This window comes from Dryobates pubescens, chromosome 27 (genome assembly GCF_014839835.1).
Source record: "Dryobates pubescens isolate bDryPub1 chromosome 27, bDryPub1.pri, whole genome shotgun sequence".
NCBI lineage: Eukaryota > Metazoa > Chordata > Aves > Piciformes > Picidae > Dryobates > Dryobates pubescens.
The window spans coordinates 5637599-5657824 of NC_071638.1; the positions used below are offsets into that span (position 1 = coordinate 5637599).

General features: G+C 42.1%; 1 protein-coding gene across 1 annotated transcript in view; it reads left to right on the top strand.

Annotated features, from left to right (window-relative positions):
* Window positions 1-20226, top strand: part of CPED1 (cadherin like and PC-esterase domain containing 1) — a 181279-nt gene that overhangs the window by 81300 nt on the left and 79753 nt on the right. The window contains exons 8-15 of the mRNA XM_054173871.1: window positions 1101-1240; window positions 2766-2838; window positions 4773-4940; window positions 6609-6713; window positions 8352-8521; window positions 13172-13239; window positions 13957-14001; window positions 17396-17582. Of these exons, the coding sequence (XP_054029846.1) occupies window positions 1101-1240; window positions 2766-2838; window positions 4773-4940; window positions 6609-6713; window positions 8352-8521; window positions 13172-13239; window positions 13957-14001; window positions 17396-17582 (956 nt within the window). The remainder of the gene's footprint in view (window positions 1-1100; window positions 1241-2765; window positions 2839-4772; window positions 4941-6608; window positions 6714-8351; window positions 8522-13171; window positions 13240-13956; window positions 14002-17395; window positions 17583-20226) is intronic.

A 20226-nucleotide genomic window follows, 5' to 3' on the forward strand; every position in this document is an offset into this window, starting at 1 on the left:
TGTATTTAAAGCTTGTTAACCTGGGTAAGGATCCATAGTCAAAGTCAAGTGGGATAGCCCTTGAGATGGCATGTTAACAAGAGAAAAGGCTTTTCTTTTGAACTTGCTGCTACTTACTGCTGAAAAAAAATGTGTTTGTTTGCCTAGAACCAATTGATAGCAAAAGTAAGTTTAGACTCTGAGCAGTATTTTTTAGAACCATTAATGCAGATTTTGTTTCTGTATATTTATTTGTAAACAAAAAAATCATTTTCTGCTAGTCTGCTGCATGGAGATTTTCATGCCAGTGTAATCTGCAGATGAATAAGAAATGAAGCTGACATCGTAAGCCTGTTTTTACTTCTACCAACCTTTTAACTTATGATCAGGTGGCCAAGAGGGCCAATGGCATCCTGGCCTGTATCAGGAACAGTGTGGCCAGCAGGAGCAGGGAGGTCATTCTCTCCCTGTGCTCAGCACAGGTTAGGCCACACCTTGAGTCCTGTGTCCAGTTCTGGGCCCCTCAGTTTAGGAAAGATGTTGGGTTGCTGGAACATGTCCAGAGAAGGGCAACGAAGCTGGGGAGGGGTATGGAGTACAAGCCCTATGAGGAGAGGCTGAGGGAGCTGGGGTTGCTTAGCCTGGGAAGAGGAGGCTCACAGGAGACCTTATTACTGTCTACAACTACCTGAAGGGAGGCTGTAGCCACGTGGGGGTTGGTCTGTTCTCCCAGGCAACCATCATCAGAGCAAGAGGACACAGTCTCAAGCTGTGCCAGGGGAGGTTTAGGCTGAATGTTAGGAAGAAATTCTTTATAGAGAGAGTGATTGGCCATTGGAATGTGCTGTCCAGGGAGGTGGTGGAGTCACCATCAGGGGAGGTGTTTAGGAAGAGACTTGATGGGTTGCTTGGTGTCATAGTTTAGTTGATTAGATAGTGTTGGATGATAGGTTGGATTTGATGATCTCTGAGGTCTTTTCCAACCTGGTTAATTCTATTCTATTCTATTCTATGCTATGCTATGCTATGCTATGCTATGCTATGCTATGCTATGCTATTCTATCCTATTTGAATCACTGTTTACTGTAAACATTCAAAAATCTGTGAAATCTCTTTTACAGCTGCAAAGGTTTTTTGAGATATTCTTCAAAAGCAGTTCTCCCCAGCAAGCCTTCAACAACATGAAGGAAGCTATAAGCAAACTTCTACTTATAACAGAGGTCTTCAGTGAATCATCTGATGGACCAAATTCTTTCAATCAGTAAGTGACTTGCAATGGTCATTGTTAAAATAAATCCTTAGGACAGAAAGAAATTGTAGAGGATACATAACCACTGAAATAACAACAACAACAGCCTCTACTTCATACTTATTTATACAGTGAGGTCATGCTACGTTATGGTTATGATGAATACTTAGGATCTGATACTGTGTCCAGATGAGTGTTTGAGATATCACAAACTAACAGAACTCACTCAAAATTCATGTAGTATGAATATGAAATTGTATTTCCCTTCAGCAAGCCATCTGTTGTATGCCAGGTATTTAGAATAGAATAGAATAGAATAGAATAGAATAGAATAGAATAGAATAGAATAGAATAGAATTAACCAGGTTGGAAGAGATCTAGTCTACTAAACCATGGCACCAAGCACCCCATCAAGTCTCTTCCTGAACACCTCCAGTGATGGTGACTCCACCACCTCCCTGGGCAGCCCATTTCAATGGCCAATCACTCTTTCTGGGAAGAACTTCTTCCTAATACCCAGCCTAAACCTCCCCTGGCACAGCTTGCGACTGTGTCCTCTTGTTCTGGTGCTGTATTAGAGTAGCTAAGATGGTTCAGAGCTGGCTGGAGCAGGAAATCTGAACAAGAGACACTGTAGAATACTTTATGAAATGTACCTCATGAAATACACCTAGGCAGAAACAGTTGCCTTTCTGTGGGTATTAAGTCATTGTAATAACTTCTACTGGAGTGTGACAGTTCTTGCCCAGGAATTAATCTCTATTAGGTAATATTTTTGTTAATTAAAATTAATATTTGGTTTATATATGTTATGTCACATCCCTGACATTGTTATGACAAATACTAAATAAGTTACTATTTATCACATTTACAGGCTTTATAAAGCTGCTTGAGAGCCCAAGTGTTTTAGTCACAGTTATATAAAGCTCTTTATCTGACTTATGGAAGTTGGGAATAAAGTTTTCATTATGAGCAGAGCGGGTTGTGGGGATGGGAGCAGTGCAACAGAGGTGGAGCTATTTTGACAGTGGTCTAAACTCTAACTTCTTTAACCACTGCAATCACTACCTCTTGTTTACATAATCCAAAACTAGCTTAGAACTCCTGGTCCATGCCTTCAAGCATCCCTATAGCTGCAGCACAACTCTTTGATTTCAGTGAGCCCAGAGAGTTTATGCAGGACTTCATTGTCATCAAAAGACATTTTCTCCTCCAGTGAAGTTCACTTGTCTCACTGGGAGGGAGGTCAACAATACAAATTCACTTTAATATAACACTATTTTCATTAGCTCACAATCTGACCCCATCTATATTTAATGCTGCTGGCCCTCAGAAATTTTGTTTAGTCTGTATTGCATGCTGTCACTAGGCCTATGTGTGCATGTTCTTGTGTGTGTTTTCTGGACCTGTATCATTGCAGCATATATAGGGATGTGGTTCAGTGCTGAACTTGGGCAGTTATCATGATTCTATGATTCTGTATTTCACAACAGCACCTAATCCCACTGGATCTGATTCCTGTTAACTTGTATTTCAGATGCAGCCAATGTTTCCAAATGCTTACCTTTGACATTGGATACAGCACCTCCATACACCCAGTGGTTCTTAAGGTGAGGAAATTACGCAGATGATTGCTTGACCCAAAATAAACATAAAGCATAATGTTTACCTGCCTGTGTGTTACTCTCAACCATCAGCAAGAATAGAGTAGAGTAGAATAGAATAGAATAGAATAGAATAGAATAGAATAGAATAGAATAGAATAGAATAGAATAGAATTGAATTGAATTGAATTGAATTGAATTGAATTGAATTGAATTGAATTAACCAGGGTGGAAGCGACCTTTGAGATCATCATATCCAACCTATCATCCAACACTACCTAATCAACTAAACCATGGCACCAAGCACCCCATCAAGTCTCTTCCTAAACACCTCCAGTGATGGTGGCTCCAATAATCCGTAAATGTACACTAAATCAGTATTTTAATTGTTTCTAATGTAAATACAAATTGCTCTAAAAAATAAGGAATGAGAACTACAGTGACAGCTGACTTTGAATCCATTGGAAACCATAGTATGCACATACCCCATTCAGCTTAAAGCTGCCATATTTGTGCTTATGCTCAAAATACTAATTCATTCATCTTTTAGGAGCACAAGTGTCTTCATTGTGTTTAAACCATTGTCAATCTTATGCCTGAGTTCTGAAGGATTATGTTCCATATAAGGTGACATTTTAATTCCTTAAACTCAGATTTCGGATGAAGCGCAGGGCGAAAGCCCCTACACGAGGGTGCAATATTGCACTCTGTCCACTGGAGGTCAGCAAACATTGTGGTGTGTAATTGAGAACTGCGGTGCGCAGTGCTCACAGACTCCGGCGGAAAGCGTGCTGAGGACGGGCAGGCTGGGGGGAAGCGATGCCGTCCAGAGGCTCGAGAGCTGGGGCCGTGTCTACCTCATGAAGTTCAATAAGGCCAAGCACAAGGTCCAGCACCGGGGTCAGGGCTATCCCAAGGACAAATACAGGCTGGGAGATAAGTGGATTGAGAGCATCCTTGTGGAGAAGGACTTGGGGGTGTTGGTAGATGAAAAATAGATGAGCCAGCAATGTGCGCTTGCAGATCAGAAAGCCAACTATATTCCGGGCTGCATCAAAAGAATTATGTCTAGCAGGCCAAGGGGAGGTGATTCTCCCTGTCTACTTGGCTCTTGTGAGACCTCTTATGGGTTACTGTGTACAGCATAAGGACACAAACCCGCTTAAGCAAGTCCAGAGGAGGTTCACCAAGATGATCAAAAGGCTGGATCACCTCTCCTGTGATGACAGGCAGAGAGTTGGGGCTGTTCAGCCTTGAGAAGTCTCTGGGAAGACCTTTTAGCAGCTTTCTAATACTTAAAGGAAGACTACAGGAACTGCCAGGGTGTGCAGTGATAAGAAGAGGGTTACAGGCTTTAAACTGAAAGAGGGTAGATTAAAATTACATATAAGGGCTATCTGCCACACTGATGTGGTGAGACCCTGGAACAGGTTGCCCAGAGAAACTGTGGATGCAGCTTCCCTGAAAATGTTCAGGGCCAGGTTGGATGGAGGTTTGAGCAACCTGATCCAGAAGAAAATGTGTCTGCCTATGGCCAGATGGTTGGAATGAGATAATCTTTATGGTACCTTCCAAGCTGAACAAAACAACAGCAAAATGTGGTACAGTATTTTTTATATTGCGATCTTGGCTGTTTAGTTCATGTTGTTATGATGTTTTAAGTATAAATAGTTCCAATTTGGTATAGAGAGTTGTTAGCCATTGGAATGTGCTGCCCAGGGAGGTGGTGGCGTCACTGTCCTGGGAGGTGTTCAAGAGGGGATTGGACGTGGCACTTGGAGCCATGGTCTAGTAGCCATGAGGTCTGTGGTGACAGGTTGGACTTGATGATCTTTGAGGTCTTTTTCCAACCTTGTTGATTCTATGATTCTATGATGTGTGATGATGAGAAGACTAGATTTAATATTTAGACTGTAAATTTTTGCATTGTTTTCCAACAGGTGCATGAAACCTTTGACTTTCAGGATGAGGATGAATCAAATATTCAGGACCAAACTTTCAAAGAATTTCTTTTTGAAGATGCTTTAAAATTTCTTCTGTCTAACGAATCCTCCACATCCAGTCTCATAGAAGCTTTGCAAAACATATATGGAGCACCTGTGAGCAAGGTAGTTCATTCCAACTTTTTCTTATTACTAATTATTGTTGCTAATGACTTAAAAATGCTTCATTCTAAGTTATGTGCCTTTCTGAGATTGGTGCTGACAAATTACAGAATGGAGGATTGATTAGATCAAAACTATATGTTACTGAATTATGGGGAATAAAGCTGTGATTATATGGAACAATGAGGTTTTTCTTTTATCAATTTCCACTCTCAAAGGATGTCATTCCTGAAATTACAGTGCTTTAAAGATGTATTTTAAAGTTTAACAAAGTAATTTCTGCACTGTTTTTAATAGCCATTGGGTTTGTTTGTTTGTTTGTTTTTTAATATACAGATTTGTGTGTTTTCTAAACCTAGAATTAACTCAGACAAATAGATTCATGAGCATCAGAATTAAATACTGTTTCCTACAACTTTGTGTCTTATTCTGAATACAAGCTCAAATTATGTTGGGTGGTGGTGGTTTGTTTTGCATTCATAGAATCTCTATAAAGTTTGCATCACCAGTGAACTTCTGACAAAAAATTCTGAAATGCTGGTATCTCCTTTAGCAGTGTTGCTCAATCTTGGCACCTTTAAGTATCCATTTCTGAGAAGGCCCCTGGAGAATAGAATAGAATAGAATAGAATAGAATAGAATAGAATAGAATAGAATAGAATAGAATAGAATTAACCAGGTTGGAAGAGACCTTCGAGATCATCTCGTGCAACCCATCATCCAACACTATCTAATCAACTAAACCATGGCACCAAGCACCCTGTCAAGTCTCTTCCTAAACATGTACAGTGATGGTGACGCCACCACCTCCCTGGGCAGCACATTCCAGTGGCCAATCACTCTTTCTGTGAAGAACGTCTTCCTAATATCCAGCCTAAACCTCCCCTAGCACAGCTTGAGACTGTGTCCTCTTGTTCTGGTGCTGGTTGCCTGGGAGAAGAGACCAAGCCCCACCTGGCTACAACCTCCCTTCAGGTAGTTGTAGACAGCCATAAGGTCTCCCCTGAGCCTCCTCTTCTACCGGCTGAGCAACCCCAGCTCCTTCAACCTCTCTTCATAGGGCTTGTGCTCTAAACCCCTCCCCAACTTTGTTGCCCTCCTCTGGACATGTTCCAGCAACTCAACATCTTTCCTAAACTAAGGGGCCCAGAACTGGACACAGGACACAAGGTGTGGCCTAACCAGTGCTGAGTACAGGGGCAGAATGACCTCCCTGCTTGCATGGTTTACAGGGACTAAGGTTTCCATGTGACTCCTGCCTCTCTGACACATCTGACTGAAACAGTGCCATGTGTTCTAAATTTATGACAGGATAAAGTAGGAATACACAGGCATGTGCACATGTGCAATAGGATTACCTGTCTGTGTTCCATAGGACACCAGATCATACTTCAAACTATCCAATTCATCATCTATACTTTACCCAGTCTCTTCTCATGGTCATTTCTATGGGTACTTTTCTACACAAAGCTAATGCACAGTCTACTTTATTCTACACTGAGAAATGGGAAGAGGTATCAAGAAGCTGGCTTGGAATGGCTTTGGATGAGGTTAGGGCAAGTTGAGAGCTGCTGTAACTTGCTCCTTTGATCACCAAAGGGACTGGGGTCTAATAAAAGCACATTTCTTTCCATATGATTTCACCAGAATATGCTGCCCTTTCTTTCATAGGATGGAACTTACCACAGAGAAGATGAGCAATGTTTGTCTTTAGAAGAGATAAATTTAATGATTACTTTCATCAAGGAACTGAAGAGTCTTGGGCAATTTGAGCTGGTAAAATAAACATGGGTTTGTTGTGTCGGACAGATGTTTTGTGCAAATCACTTAACATTTCTCCATTACCAATTTTTAGCTGTCTCTAACTTACATATCAGGCTGGATGGACAGGAAAGCAGGGAGATAGAGGCCATGGTGATTTTATTTTGGAATGTAAATTAAAAGACATAGCAGATGCATTGAGTTGTAGATTCATTGAAAAGGACAGGTAAAGCAGAAACAGGGATCCAAAAACAGAATGAAAGGGAAAGGAGACAAATTATGAGCATTTTTAATGAGTTGGTGAGAAAATAGAATGATAATGGAGCAAAGCAGGTGTGCATGGAAGAACTGAAGACAGCACTGAGATCATGACTAGACAATAGATACAGATTAAAGAGGTGGGGGGGGGGGGGAAGGCAGGTGAATATGTAATGCATCTTTTTCATACTTCTATTGACTTAATTTTTGGAGAAGAATCAAGATGTGGGAATAACAGTCAGTGTCTGACATGGCAGTTAATGAGGGGAATGACAAGTATTGGGGAAATAATAGATCTGCAAGTGGATCTGTTGTTCCAAAAATCTGCATATTGGGATTTCTTCTAGACCTTCCTGGATGAGGGTCAGGGTTGAACACTGCTAAGGCTTTCTAAAGAGGGATTGAGTTGAATAGATCTGGAAGATGACTCAGAGGTAAAGGAGTTAAACTACAAAATAATATCATAGAGTTACAATTCCATCTTAGAATCATAGAATCACAGAATCAACCAGGTTGGAAAAGACCTCACAGATCATCAAGTCCAACCTATTACCTAATACCTAACACCTCATGACTAACTAAACCATGGCTTCAAGTGCCATATCCAATCCCCTCTTGAACACTTCCAGGGACAATGATTCCACCACCTCCCTGGGCAGCACATTCCAATGGCCAATTACTCTTTCTGTGAAGAACTTTCTCCTTACCTCAAGCCTAAACTTCTCCTGGCACAGCTTGAGACTGTCCTCTTGTTCTGGTGCTGGTTGCCTGGGAGAAGAGACCAACCCCCACCTGGCTACAACCTCCTTTCAGGTAGTTGTAGACAGCAATGAGGTCTCCCCTGAGCCTCCTCTTCTCCAGGCTAAACAACCCCAGCTCCCTCAGCCTCTCCTCACAGGGCTTGTGCTCCAGACTCCTCTCCAGCCTTATTGTCCTTCTCTGGACACGTTCAAGAGTCTCAATGTCCTTCTTACATTGAGTGGCCCAGAACTGGACACAGGACTCAAGGTGTGGCCTAACCAGTGCTGAGTACAGGGCACAATGACTTCCCTGCTCCTGCTGGCCACACTATTTCTTATGCAGGCCAGGATGCCATTGGCCTTCTTGACCACCTGGGCACACTGCTGGCTCATGTTCAGCCAGCTGTGAACCACTACCCCTGGGTCCTCAGTCACTCTCTCCCCAGCCTGTAGTGCTGCATGGGGTTGTTGTGTCCAAAGTGCAGAACTCCTGATTTGCAAGGCTGAGCAGGGCAGTCACATGTGGGGAAGAGCTCTAATATAAAGCTCTAATATAAAGCTGTTCATATAGTACATGCACTGTCTTCTGGTAATTTCTCACATTGCAAATGTGTAATAATTGTGTAGTCTCTAATCAGTGTCTCTCTCTTCTCAGCTTTTCCCCTCTGCAGCACCCAGGATTCAGACTTTACTTCGTGACATCTATCACATGGTAGACCCAATGAGGCAGCTTGGTTCAGTCCTGACTGTGCATTGGTTGCTTTTCAATTTACTTGAACAATTCCAGTTCATGACTAAAAAGGAACATACATATCTCTCAGAATGGTAAGATAGTTTTGTATCAAATGTTGTATGGGTGGTTTCTCCAATTATGTTAATAGAAGTAGCTAATAAAACATACACATATATTCATGCAACAAAATCCTTCAGTAGATGTAGCTGGACTTAGAAGACTTGAGATAGACTAGAATAGACTAGACCAGACTAGAATAGACTAGACTAGAATAGAATAAACCAGGTTGGGAGAGACCTTCAAGATGATCACGTCCAACCCATCATTCAACATCACCTAATCAACTAAACCATGGCACCAAGCACCCCATCAACTGTCCTCCTAAACACCTCCAATGATGGTGACTCTACCATCTCCCTGGGCAGCACATACCAATGGCCAATCACCCTCTCTATGAGGAATTTCTTCCTAACATCCAGTCTAAACCTCCCCTGGCACAGCTTGAGACTGTGTCCTCTTGGTCTAGTGCTGGTTGCCTGGGAGAAGAGACCAACCCCACCTGTCTACAACCTCCCTTCAGGTAGTTGTAGACAGCAATAAGGTCTCCCCTGAGCCTCCTCTTCTCTAGTCTAAGCAACCCCAGCTCCCTCAGCCTCTCCTCATAGGGCTTGTGCTCCAAACCCCTCCCCAGCTTTGTTGCCCTCCTCTGGACAAACTCCAGCAACTCAACATCTTTCCTAAACTGAGGGGCCCAGAACAATATATGATCTTGCAAACAAAGGTTTGGGAAGAGAGGCACATTAGACATTGTCTGTGCTCCATTCCACGCTGTCTCAAGTTAAATATGGGAATGACATTATTTTCTACATTTTGCTTGGAGACTGCTGTAGCAGCTATGAAAGATGTCTGTAGGATTTCTTAAGTTTTAATTTTGTTCATCACTGGATTCAGTGTGGCTTTTAGCAAGTAAATAGTCATCTGTATCTTTGTTTACTTAGCTACAAAGTGGACCTTGTACCTTACCACTGTGCTAGGTAACTGTTTAGTAGTGCTTTGAAAATTCCCAGTTCCATGCGTGTGCTAAGTATTATTGTTGTTACTGCCAGCTATTCCACAAGAAGTGACTCAAAGATGCAGCTGCTTGCATTCATGTGTAAGCCCTTGCCCCTTTGCCAAAATATTTAGGTTTGCATATCAAAGCATACCAACCTTTAGCAGCTTTCTGTTCTAATCTCAGCCGTGCCACTCACTCATTTTGAGCCTCTTTTTTGCTTTCAAGCTGAACATTACTGTATGTGTATAAATATGCAGAGGTGCCGTGACCTTTCTCCAGGGCATAGGCCAATCTGCTTCTCTGCACTGTACTTTCCTGCAACAGCTTAGCAAATAATGCTATTCTGTTAATTCGCTGCATAAAAACCCATGTGTTTTGACATTGCTAAATCATAATCTTCCAGTTATATAGCTGCATGCATGTGATGGTGATGCATGTGTCAGATATGCATTTAATTATACTTAATTGCAAGGAAGAAAGAGCTTAGCAGAGCTTACTCCCCAAATAATTCAGGTATGCATTCTCTTGGAGCTTTGATTAATCTTTTTTGAGAATCATATCTTCAATGAGTTTGTAGATCAGAACACTTCTAGATTTCTTCAGTGAAGTCCAAGTTGTTCACCTGATTTATGCAATAGTTCTTATTTCCTTTCAAACCGCCACACTCAGGCTATATAAAATTCTACATCTACAAAGCCCAGTGATTTCCATAGCTGACTGTCCAACCATTTTTTTTGTGTGGGAAAAATAATGACTTCTGACTTTAGCCTTTTACAGTTATTCTGTTCACTGATCATGATTTCACAGGATGGAGATGGGATTTAAATAAGTTTCCTGGTCTACTTTTTCATGTCATCTAAGTGATTAGTATTGAAGCCTTAACTGGTATTAGTGAACTCTCTGAATTGCTTCCACAGGAGCAGCAAGAACTCTAGAAAGACACCTTAAACTAATCAGAGATAAATTGTAGAATCATAGAGCCATTCAGTTTGGAAAGGACTCTTAAGGTCATTGATCCTTAACCTAACATTGCTAAGTCCACCACTAAACTCTGTCCTTGAGCACAATATCTACCTGTCTTATAAATCCTTCCAGGGATGATGACTCGACCACTTCCCTGGGCAGCCTGTTCCTGGGCCTGAAAACTCTTTCATGGAAGAAATTCTTCCTAATGTCCAGTCTAAAGCCCCTCTGGGCCAACTTGAGGCCTGTTCCTCTCATCCTATTGCTTGTTACTTGGGAGAAGAGACTGACCTCCACCTCTCTACAACCTCCTTTCAGGTAGTTGTTGAGTGATAAAGTCTCTCCTGAGCCTCCTTTTCTCCGGACTAAACACCAGTTCCCCTGGTTGCTCCTCATGACTTGTGCTCTAGACCCTTCACCAGCTTTGCTGCCCTTCTTTGAACCTGCTGAGCATCTCAGTGTCTTTCTTCTAGTGAGGGGCCCAAAACTAAATTCAATGTTCAAAGTGCAAGCTCACCAGTGGCAAGTACAGGGAGATGATAATCACTCCCCTATTCCTCCTGGATACAAGGTAATCTGAGTAACTTTCTGTAATATTTCCAAATACTTCGTTGCCCTGCTGTTGAGATAGAGTTATTATATATCCTTCAATATTTCTTGATTATATTATAATCTCTTTAAAGAGATGTCACTAGAGGTCATGCTGTTCCATTTTGAGGCAAGGCCTTGCAGTGGTGGTGGCTGCCACACTCTTGAGGTGTCTGACTAGCCGAAGTCTGGCATTTTACAAGCTTTAGATATCTTGTTTTCATCTCACAATAGGGTTTGGGACTGGGCAATCAAAAATGAACAGCAGAGAGAAAAAATATGTTTGGCAGTTATCAGCCATTATACCACTCTGGCAAGCAGAAAAAAGGGTGCAAAATTGCTTACAACTTGGAAAACAAATTCTCTAATAGTTTAAGTGCCTTCTTTGAAAGGAGATGAATGTGCATGAAATAAGGGTGATGTTTGGACACTGCAAGCTCAGAACTACCTTTTCATGCACATACAGGGGCACACATACCTGCTGGAAGCTTTTTATTTAATCGAGATAATGCAGAAATGTGTTTTATTTTGGGACCATTTACTTTTTACCATAATTGACATCAATATTGCTTTCAGCAGCTCTTGTTAGAAACATTTGCAACGGCTGATTGCACAAAACAATATGGCCAACTCCCTTCCTTGGCACAGACAATGACTTTTGTCTTTCAACATGCAAAATGAATGGACCACAACATCTGGGAAGAAGCTGCTTTGTAAGAACTTCTATGGAAAACACTGGAAGAAAAACGTGTAAAAGTTTCAAGAAATCAAATGCAACTCTGAAAAGGTCTTATCAGGCAGAGGTTCAGTACTCAGGTGGCAAGCAGGCCATGGCATCCTGGCCTGTATCAGGAACAGTGTGGCTAGCAGGAGCAGGGAAGTCATTCTGCCCCTGTACTCAGCACTGGTTAGGCCACACCTTGAGTCCTGTGTCCAGTTCTGGGCCCCTCAGTTCAGGAAAGATGTTGAGTTGCTGGAACATGTCCAGAGAAGGGCAATAAAGCTGGGGAGGGGTTTGAAGCACAAGCCTCATGAGGAGAGGCTGAGGGAGCTGGGGTTGCTTAGCCTGGAGAAGAAGAGACTCAGGGGAGACCTTGTTGCTGTCTACAACTACCTGAAGGGTGGTTCTAGACAGGTTGGGGGACGATCTCTTCTCTCAGACAACCTGTGACAGAACAAGAGGACAAGCTGCACCAGGGGAGGTTTAGGCTGGATGTTAGGAAGAAATTCTTCACAGAACAAGAAATTTGCCATTGGAATGGGCTGCCCAAGGAGGTGGTGGAGTCACCATCGCTGGAGGTGTTTAGTAAGAGACTTGATGGGGTGCTCAGTGCCATGGTTTAGTTGATTAGATGGTGTTGGATGATAGGCTGGACTTGATGATCTCAAAGGTCTTTTCCAACCTGGGCAATTCTGTGTTGTGTACATGTATTGGAGAGAAGACTACTGCCTTTCTATTACTATGCTTCCAAAAATGCTTTATGAGAGAAAAAATGTGCAGTTAGCAATACAGAGACCATTTAACATGCTAATGAATTGGTGCAATTGACTTGTCTTTTTTCACTGAGGATTTTTATATGTATGTGTGTGTATATATATGTGTGTGTGTGTGTGTGTACTCTGAATGTTGATTATGTTCTTAGTTTTGAATTATGAAACAAATCAAAACACGTGCATGTTCCATTATAAGAATTCATGCTAGCATCAGTACAAATATTCACCTTGACACCAGGCCTTCATTTATCTTTAATTATTTTTGAACAAAGTCTAACTTTAGTCTTATATATATATATATATAAAGAAGCATTATACAAACGGTTAAGAGGTTTGAATTATTTTATTCTTGGCTCTATTTCCTCCCCCCAGCAATTCAATTATGTTTTGAAATTTATTCCTGGCTAGGTTTGGGGGTTTTTTGGTGTTATATGGTACCATTTATTATGGAATGTGTGTTTTCTGTCACGTTCCTTCAGGTAGTATTGCTAATGCTGGGTACATGAATCTAGAAACCCCGTTCTGTCATGGAGAGTATTAAAACACAATGCAAAATGGGTTGCACATAGAAATTTTTGGAAAGTGTTTCATGGTTTCTGTTCCTTCCATTCATGTAGAAATATGTCTGCTATTGAATTGACAGGAATTCCTCTCAAGAAAATGCAAATCCTAAGCAGAATGTTCCCTCCGACTTCAGGAAGAATCACGAAGGTAAGGAGTCAGAATAAGGCTTTTTATATATGGTGTGGTTTTCCTGTTTGTACTACTTCTAATAGCATGAATAGAATGGAATGGAATAGAATGGAATAGAATGGAATGGAATAGAATAGAATAGAATAGAATAGACCAGGTTGGAAGAGACCTTCAAGATCATTGTGTCCAACCTATTATCCAACCCTCCTAATCAACTAAACCAGGCAACCAAGCACCCTATCAAGTCTTCTCCTGAACACCTCCAATGATGGTGACTCCACCACCTCCCTGGGCAGCCCATTCCAATGCGCAATCACTCTCTCTGTGTAGAATTTCTTCCTAACCTCCAGCCTAAACGTCCCCTGGTGCAGCTTGAGACTGTGTCCTCTTGTTCTGGTGCTGGTTGCATGGGAGAAGAGACCAACCTCTGCCTGTCTACAACCTCCTTTCAGGTAGTTGTAGAGAGCAATAAGGTATAATGTAGATTAGATTATTTTGCATACCAGCTGAAGGGTCTTGGCTTATGAGATGTAAAATACCAATTTCTTCTTTATCTGTAAGTCGTTCTGCTAAGCTCATGAGCAGTGTTCATGACCCTAAAGCAATGACTTCACACAGAAAAGAATAAAAGCATACTTTATTTTTTGTAATTAAAACAATGAGAGTTCCTTCTATAGGATTGTTGAATCATGCCTCAATCAAGAAAATTATTAATTGCTTGTCTTTGTCTTTCAGCATTGCATTATTCCAGTAAGACTAAAGAAAGTCAATGCAGTTATGGTAAGTCAAGGTCTTTCTAGACCACGAAGGGGAAAGAATAGATATTACTTGGACAAATTTCTGAGAGTTTTCTGCATAAACTTTTGGTGAATGGAGTGCCTGCCAGCTGTTGTGTAAAAAACAAAACCAAAAAGTATCAAGAATGTTTAAGAATCACTAAATAATTGGGCTATTATGTTAAACTTAGAGTACAAAGTTAAATATCACGGTATCACAGTATCACCACGGTTGGAAGAGACCTCAAAGATCATCTAGTCCAACCTGTCACCACAGACCTCATGACTAGACCATGGTACCAAGTGCCACGTCCAGTCCCCTCTTGAACACCTCCAGGGATGGTGACTCCACCACCTCCCTGGGCAGCACATTCCAATGACGAACGACTCACTCAGTGAAGAACATTCTCCTCACCTCGAGTCTAAACCTCCCCTGGTGCAGCTTGAGACTGTGTCCTCTTGTTCTGGTGCTAGTTGCCTGGGAGAAAAGACCAACCCCTCCTGCCTACAACCACCCTTCAGGTAGTTGTAGAGAGCAATGAGGTCACCCCTGATCCTCCTCTTCTCCAGGCTAAACAATCCCAGCTCCCTCAGCCTCTCCTCATAGGGCTGTGCTCAAGGCCTCTCCTCAGCCTTGTTGCCCTTCTCTGGACACGTTCAAGTGTCTCAATGTCCTTCTTAAACTGAGGGGCCCAGAACTGGACACAGGACTCAAGGTGTGGCCTAACCAGTGCAGAGTACAGGGGCACAATGACCTCCCTGCTCCTGCTGGCCACACTATTCCTAATGCAGGCCAGGATGCCATTGGCCTTCTTGGCCACCTGGGCACACTGCTGGCTCATGTTTAGGCAGCTGTCAATCAGCACAATCAGCAAAACATTGCTATATGTGCATATGAATATTAAAGCACTTCTTGATCCCCCTTTGCACTTCAGTAGACTTTTGCCCTTTTATTCCAAGAACTTTAGCATACATTTGTTCTTGTACAGTAACCTTTAAACCTAAATGGAGTTTAACCAGCCTTTTATAAGGCCAATTTTCAGCCTAGTGGTAGAGGTATAGAGAGCTGCTTAAGAGAGGAAGAGTTTTTCTAAAATATCTGCTTGTAGGAATATTTTAAGTATGTCAAAGGTATGCAAGTATTTAAAGTATATTTGTCTGGTGGAACAATGCTTTCTTCTTCCTCAAAGGCACATTATCTGAGGGGGCACTTTATAAACATGAAACAGTTACTCTTGTGGAAAGGCTTTTCTACCCATTCAGCTTTATTTCCCCTGTGTTACTCGTGATGCCTTCAGGAACTCCTCTGTCAGTCAGGGACCAGAAACGCTCCTGGCTGGCTGACTGGCCTCACTGTTCTCTTTGCATGACGCTGAATTGTGAAAAATCAGTTTTGGTTGAAAGTTCCTCATTTTAAAGCTAGTAGTGAGGTAACATTTTTAAGGTAAGACACACAGGATCTGGAGAACTGTTTATACTCTGCACTACCCTCTGCACATCAATTTATAAGCCTCTATTTCTCTACAAATCTAGAGCTAATTCTGCTCTTCCCCTGGAATAATTTCCTTTACATTTCAATTTCAATCCATGCAAGAAAGTGCTGAATTTGCCCTGTCCTGTTTCTGAAGGTAGATATTTTGAGGTAAAAATTCCCAGGGAACTGCTTCCATTCTTTCTGACCCTTTTAAACCATGTTTCAAGCCATAAGATTTTTCAGATATTAATAGTCAAAGAGTTTCCTGGCTGGAGCACCTTCTGAAGTAATCAGTTTCAAACACATACCAGGAAATCTATATGGAACACAAGTTTTGACTCTGTAATTGAACTGTAAATCTGAATCCAGTAGGTTGGATTAAAATATTTTTAAGAAGTGGGTTGCCAGCAAATAATTATTCTCATGAGTCATTTGGCAAACACTACAAAATAAAGGATATGTTTGAGCAAATAGGATTTGATTGTGGAGATTTCATACGCAGCGAAGGAGCTGGAAGTTGTTGATTCAGGAATTTTAATAGAACATTCTTCCAGCTGTACTGCAAATGACCCCATGGGTGTAGATATCTCCATGTGACTTGTTCTTATAAACAATAAATATGTGCCTAACTTATTATGATTTTTATTGGCAATTGCACATGTACATAAACCCTGTGCACAGGCTGGTACCTAAGAAGGTTATGACTTTTTTTGGACTAACTTTTCTTTAAGTTTCAGTTAACCAAGTGGAGACAGGATCTCCCAGCCCTAATCCTTATATTTTTTAAGGCTTATTTAGGCTTTGAATTTTGTGACTCTGACTACAGTCATTGGACACCGAATGATTTAAATCCTTCCAGAGTCTAAAAGTGTCTCTCAAGTCCCAGTACAAACTCCATTAGAATCATAAAATCATAGAATCAATAAGGTTGGAAAAGACCTCAAAGATCATCAAGTCCAACCTGTCACCCAAGACCTCATGACTACTAAATGATAGCTTCAAGTGTCACGTCCAATCACTTTTTGAACACATTTTACATGCCTCTTTCTTCTTGGCACCTTTCAGATGAAGAACACTTTCTACAAGACGAAAATCCCCAGGCTGAGGTCTGGCCCCACAGCACACTCTGTGTCTCTCTGTCTATATCATAGTATCATAGTATTAGTCAGGGTTGGAAGGGACCACAAGGATCAGCTAGTTCCAACCCCCCTGCCATGGGCAGGGACACCTCACACTAGATCAGGCTGGCCAGAGCCTCATCCAGCCTGGGCTTAAACACCTCCAGGGACGGGGCCTCAACCACCTCCCTGGACAACCCATTCCAGGGCTTCACAACTCTCATAGTGGAGAACTTCCTCCTCACCTCCAGCTTGAACCTCCCCACCTCCAGCTTCATTCCATTCCCCCTAGTCCTATCACTACCTGATATCCTGAGAAGTCCCTCCCCAGCCTTCTTGTAGGCCCCCTTCAGATACTGGAAGGCCACAATTAGGTCACCTCGAAGCCTTCTCTTCACCAGACTGAGCAGCCCCAACTCCCTCAATCTGTCCTCATAGGAGAGGTGCTCCAGCCCTCTGATCATCCTTGTGGCCCTTCTCTGGACACCTTTATCTGAGTGATATTTTCACTGTAGACTGAGTATTGAGCAGACAAACCATTCATACCATTCTCACAGTAGAGCAAGCATAGCTCCTTTCAGGAGTATTGCTTTTTGAATAGAAGGTTCTTTACCTCTTGGGAGTTGAGTTAAATGACCGGGCTGTTCTTGCAGCAGGATAACCAGTCTTGGAGTGACCAGGATTTAAAAACATTGTCACCATAGGTGTTATCAATGTGACAGAAGTTGAATGTTACCTAAAAATGTTCATATGTTTCACAGGGTTGTTTTGTTTTGTTTTGTTTTTTTTATGCCTTCTTGGAACAGATAAAGATACCCTGTCTCATATCAGGCAGATCTTCACCAATCCACAGCTGGACTTGAATCCTCATTTTAACCCAAAGATCAAAGAATACTATGCAGAAGTTCCATTTGACATGGTGACAGTGAAGATAGGAGCAGAACCCTCTAACTGTCAATGCCAAGTGCACCTTGATGAGAAGAGAGGGCCAAGGTATGAATGACAAAATATGAGTATAAGACAAAAAGTGTCCTTAACTGTGGAAATAAGTCAGACTATTTCATTTTGTGTGTGTGTGTGTTTCAGGGAGCACAGAATACCTATAGATTAGTCACAAGAAAATCAAAGGGACTTCAACACTCTGAAATTTATATTGACTTGTCAATGTCCTGAAGACAACGATTGCATCTTCTCAAGCCATAATTAACTTTATGGGGTGCACAGTTGCTAGCATCTCCCTCAGCTTCTCCAGTCACTGACAGCATCAAAGCTGGTTAGTGACAGACCATCACTACACTGCACACAGTTTACAGCAAAGAATTTGAACTTTCATATCCAGGCTTTGAACTTACACTGTGGCCTAAACTACTACCCCACTGTGATTGGTCCCTCAGCTAGCAGTCTGCTTATGTGGGTCAGAGTAGGGCATTTAGCAGGAAAAGAATAAATTAATTCAGGTTTACTCATTCATAATTTTTTTTTCCATCAGAATTATATTATAAAGGGTTTTCATAGAGCCACAGAATCAAAGAGTCATTAAGGTTAGAAATGAAGATCATTGAGTCCAATTAATCCTCTTTTCTCCAGACTAGACAATCCCAGTTCCCTCAGTCACTTCTTCTAAGACTTGTTCTCCAGACCCTTCACCAGCTTTGTTGCTCCAGCACCTCAATGTCTTTATTGTTGCCAGTGGCCCAAAACTAAACACTACTCAAGGTGGGGGTCTCACCAGTGCTGAGTACAGGAGAACAATCAGTTCCCTGGTTCTACATATCACACTGTTCCTGATACAGGCCAGGATGCTGTGTGGCCACCTTGGCCAGATGAGCACACTGCTGGCTTGTCTTCAGCTGGCTGCTGAACAGGTCTTTTCCTGTAAGGCATATTTCTATCCATTCTTCCCCAAGCTTGCAGTGCTGCATGGAGCTGTTGTGACCCAAGTGCAGGACCCAGCTCTTGGTCTTGTTGAACCTCACGCCATTGACCTTGTCAAACCACATGCCATTGTCCTTGCCCTACCCATCCAGCCTGTCCAAATCCTTCTGCATAGCCTTCCTACCTTCAAGCAGATCAAGATTCTCACCCAGCTTGGTGCCACCTGCAAATTTACTGACAGAACATTCAATCTCCTCGTCCAGACCCTTGATAAACATATGAAAAAGAACATGCCTCAATACTGAGTCCTGGGGAACACCACTCATGACCAGCTGCCAACTGGATTTAACTCCTTTCATTACTATTCCTTGGGCTTGGCCATCTGGCTGCCTTTTTACCCAGAAAAGCATAAGTTCATCCCAGCCATGAGCAACCAGTTTTTCCAGGAGAATGCTGTGAGAAGCAGTGTCAAATGCTTTGTTAAAGTCCAGATAAACAACATCCACAGTCCTTCCCTCATCCACTAAGTGGGTCATCTTGTCATCAGCAAGAGTTCTGGCTTATCTGATCTCTTAGAGAAGTATAAAGCTGGAGGATATGGGAGAGAGAGCAAAGACATCACTAAACACCAGGTTTGAATGCTGACTGATGATCATCCATGATGTTTAATTGCTACAATGATCCCTGGCACAGTTTTGGCTTTCACAGTCAGCAGTCTCACAGACAGCAGCATGTGCCAGGTACAATCCCAATAGGCATTTCAGGCATGACCTGGTTTTGAATGTTGGGAGGCACAAGAAGTGTTTCTTCATCTGGGTCAATTACCTCAGAACCACAGTACTGGCCTATTTACATACTAGCCATTACTGAGTGGATAAAAAGCAGAGCAGGGACATCTTAACAACCACAGAGCTAGTTTTGCTTCACAGCATGAAGCACCTATGCAACACACCATCTTTTGACAGACTGTAAAGAAGGTGCTTTGACCTAAAATACCTGCTGATAATCAAACAGTCTATACAGTTGTAACTGATCTAATGTATAATATGCTTTCAGTATTTTCAGTAAGGGATTAATCTTCATAGAATCATCCAGGCTGGAAAGGACTTCTGAGATCATCAAGTTCAGCTATTTTGCCCACTCTACCAAGTCTGTCACTACACGATATCCCCAAGCACAACATGTCCAGGGTTGGTGATTCAGCCACCTCCCTGGGCAGCCCATTCCAGAGCCTGACAACCCTTTCTGTGAAATCATTTAGAAAGAAGATCCCTAAAATTCTTCCATCCAACTTTTTAGTGTTTTAATGTTAACCATGGATACATGCAACAAACTCATGTTATTTCTTCCTTATGAAAGGAAAACAGAATAGCAATATGTTCTTTATACTGAAAAGTCAAAGCCCTGGATGTGCAGGTTCAATATCTTCCAGCATTTCTCATTTCCCTGACAAGGGAAGAAGAGCATAGTCCAGCTTTGCTCTTGTCTGTCACTGACTGGAGCTCCATCACATCTGTCTATTGGACAATTTCAATGGTTAGCAGACACTGCTGATCTTAGAAGCATAGAATCAGTAAGGTTGGAAAAGACCTCAAAGATCATCAAGTCCAATCTGTCACCCAACACCTCATGACTACTAAACCATGACACCAAGTGCCACATCCAATCCCCTCTTGAACACCTCCAGGGATGGTGACTCCACCACCTCCCTGGGCAGCCCATTCCAACGGTCTCTTGTTCATCTCCTTGATATCTTCACCAT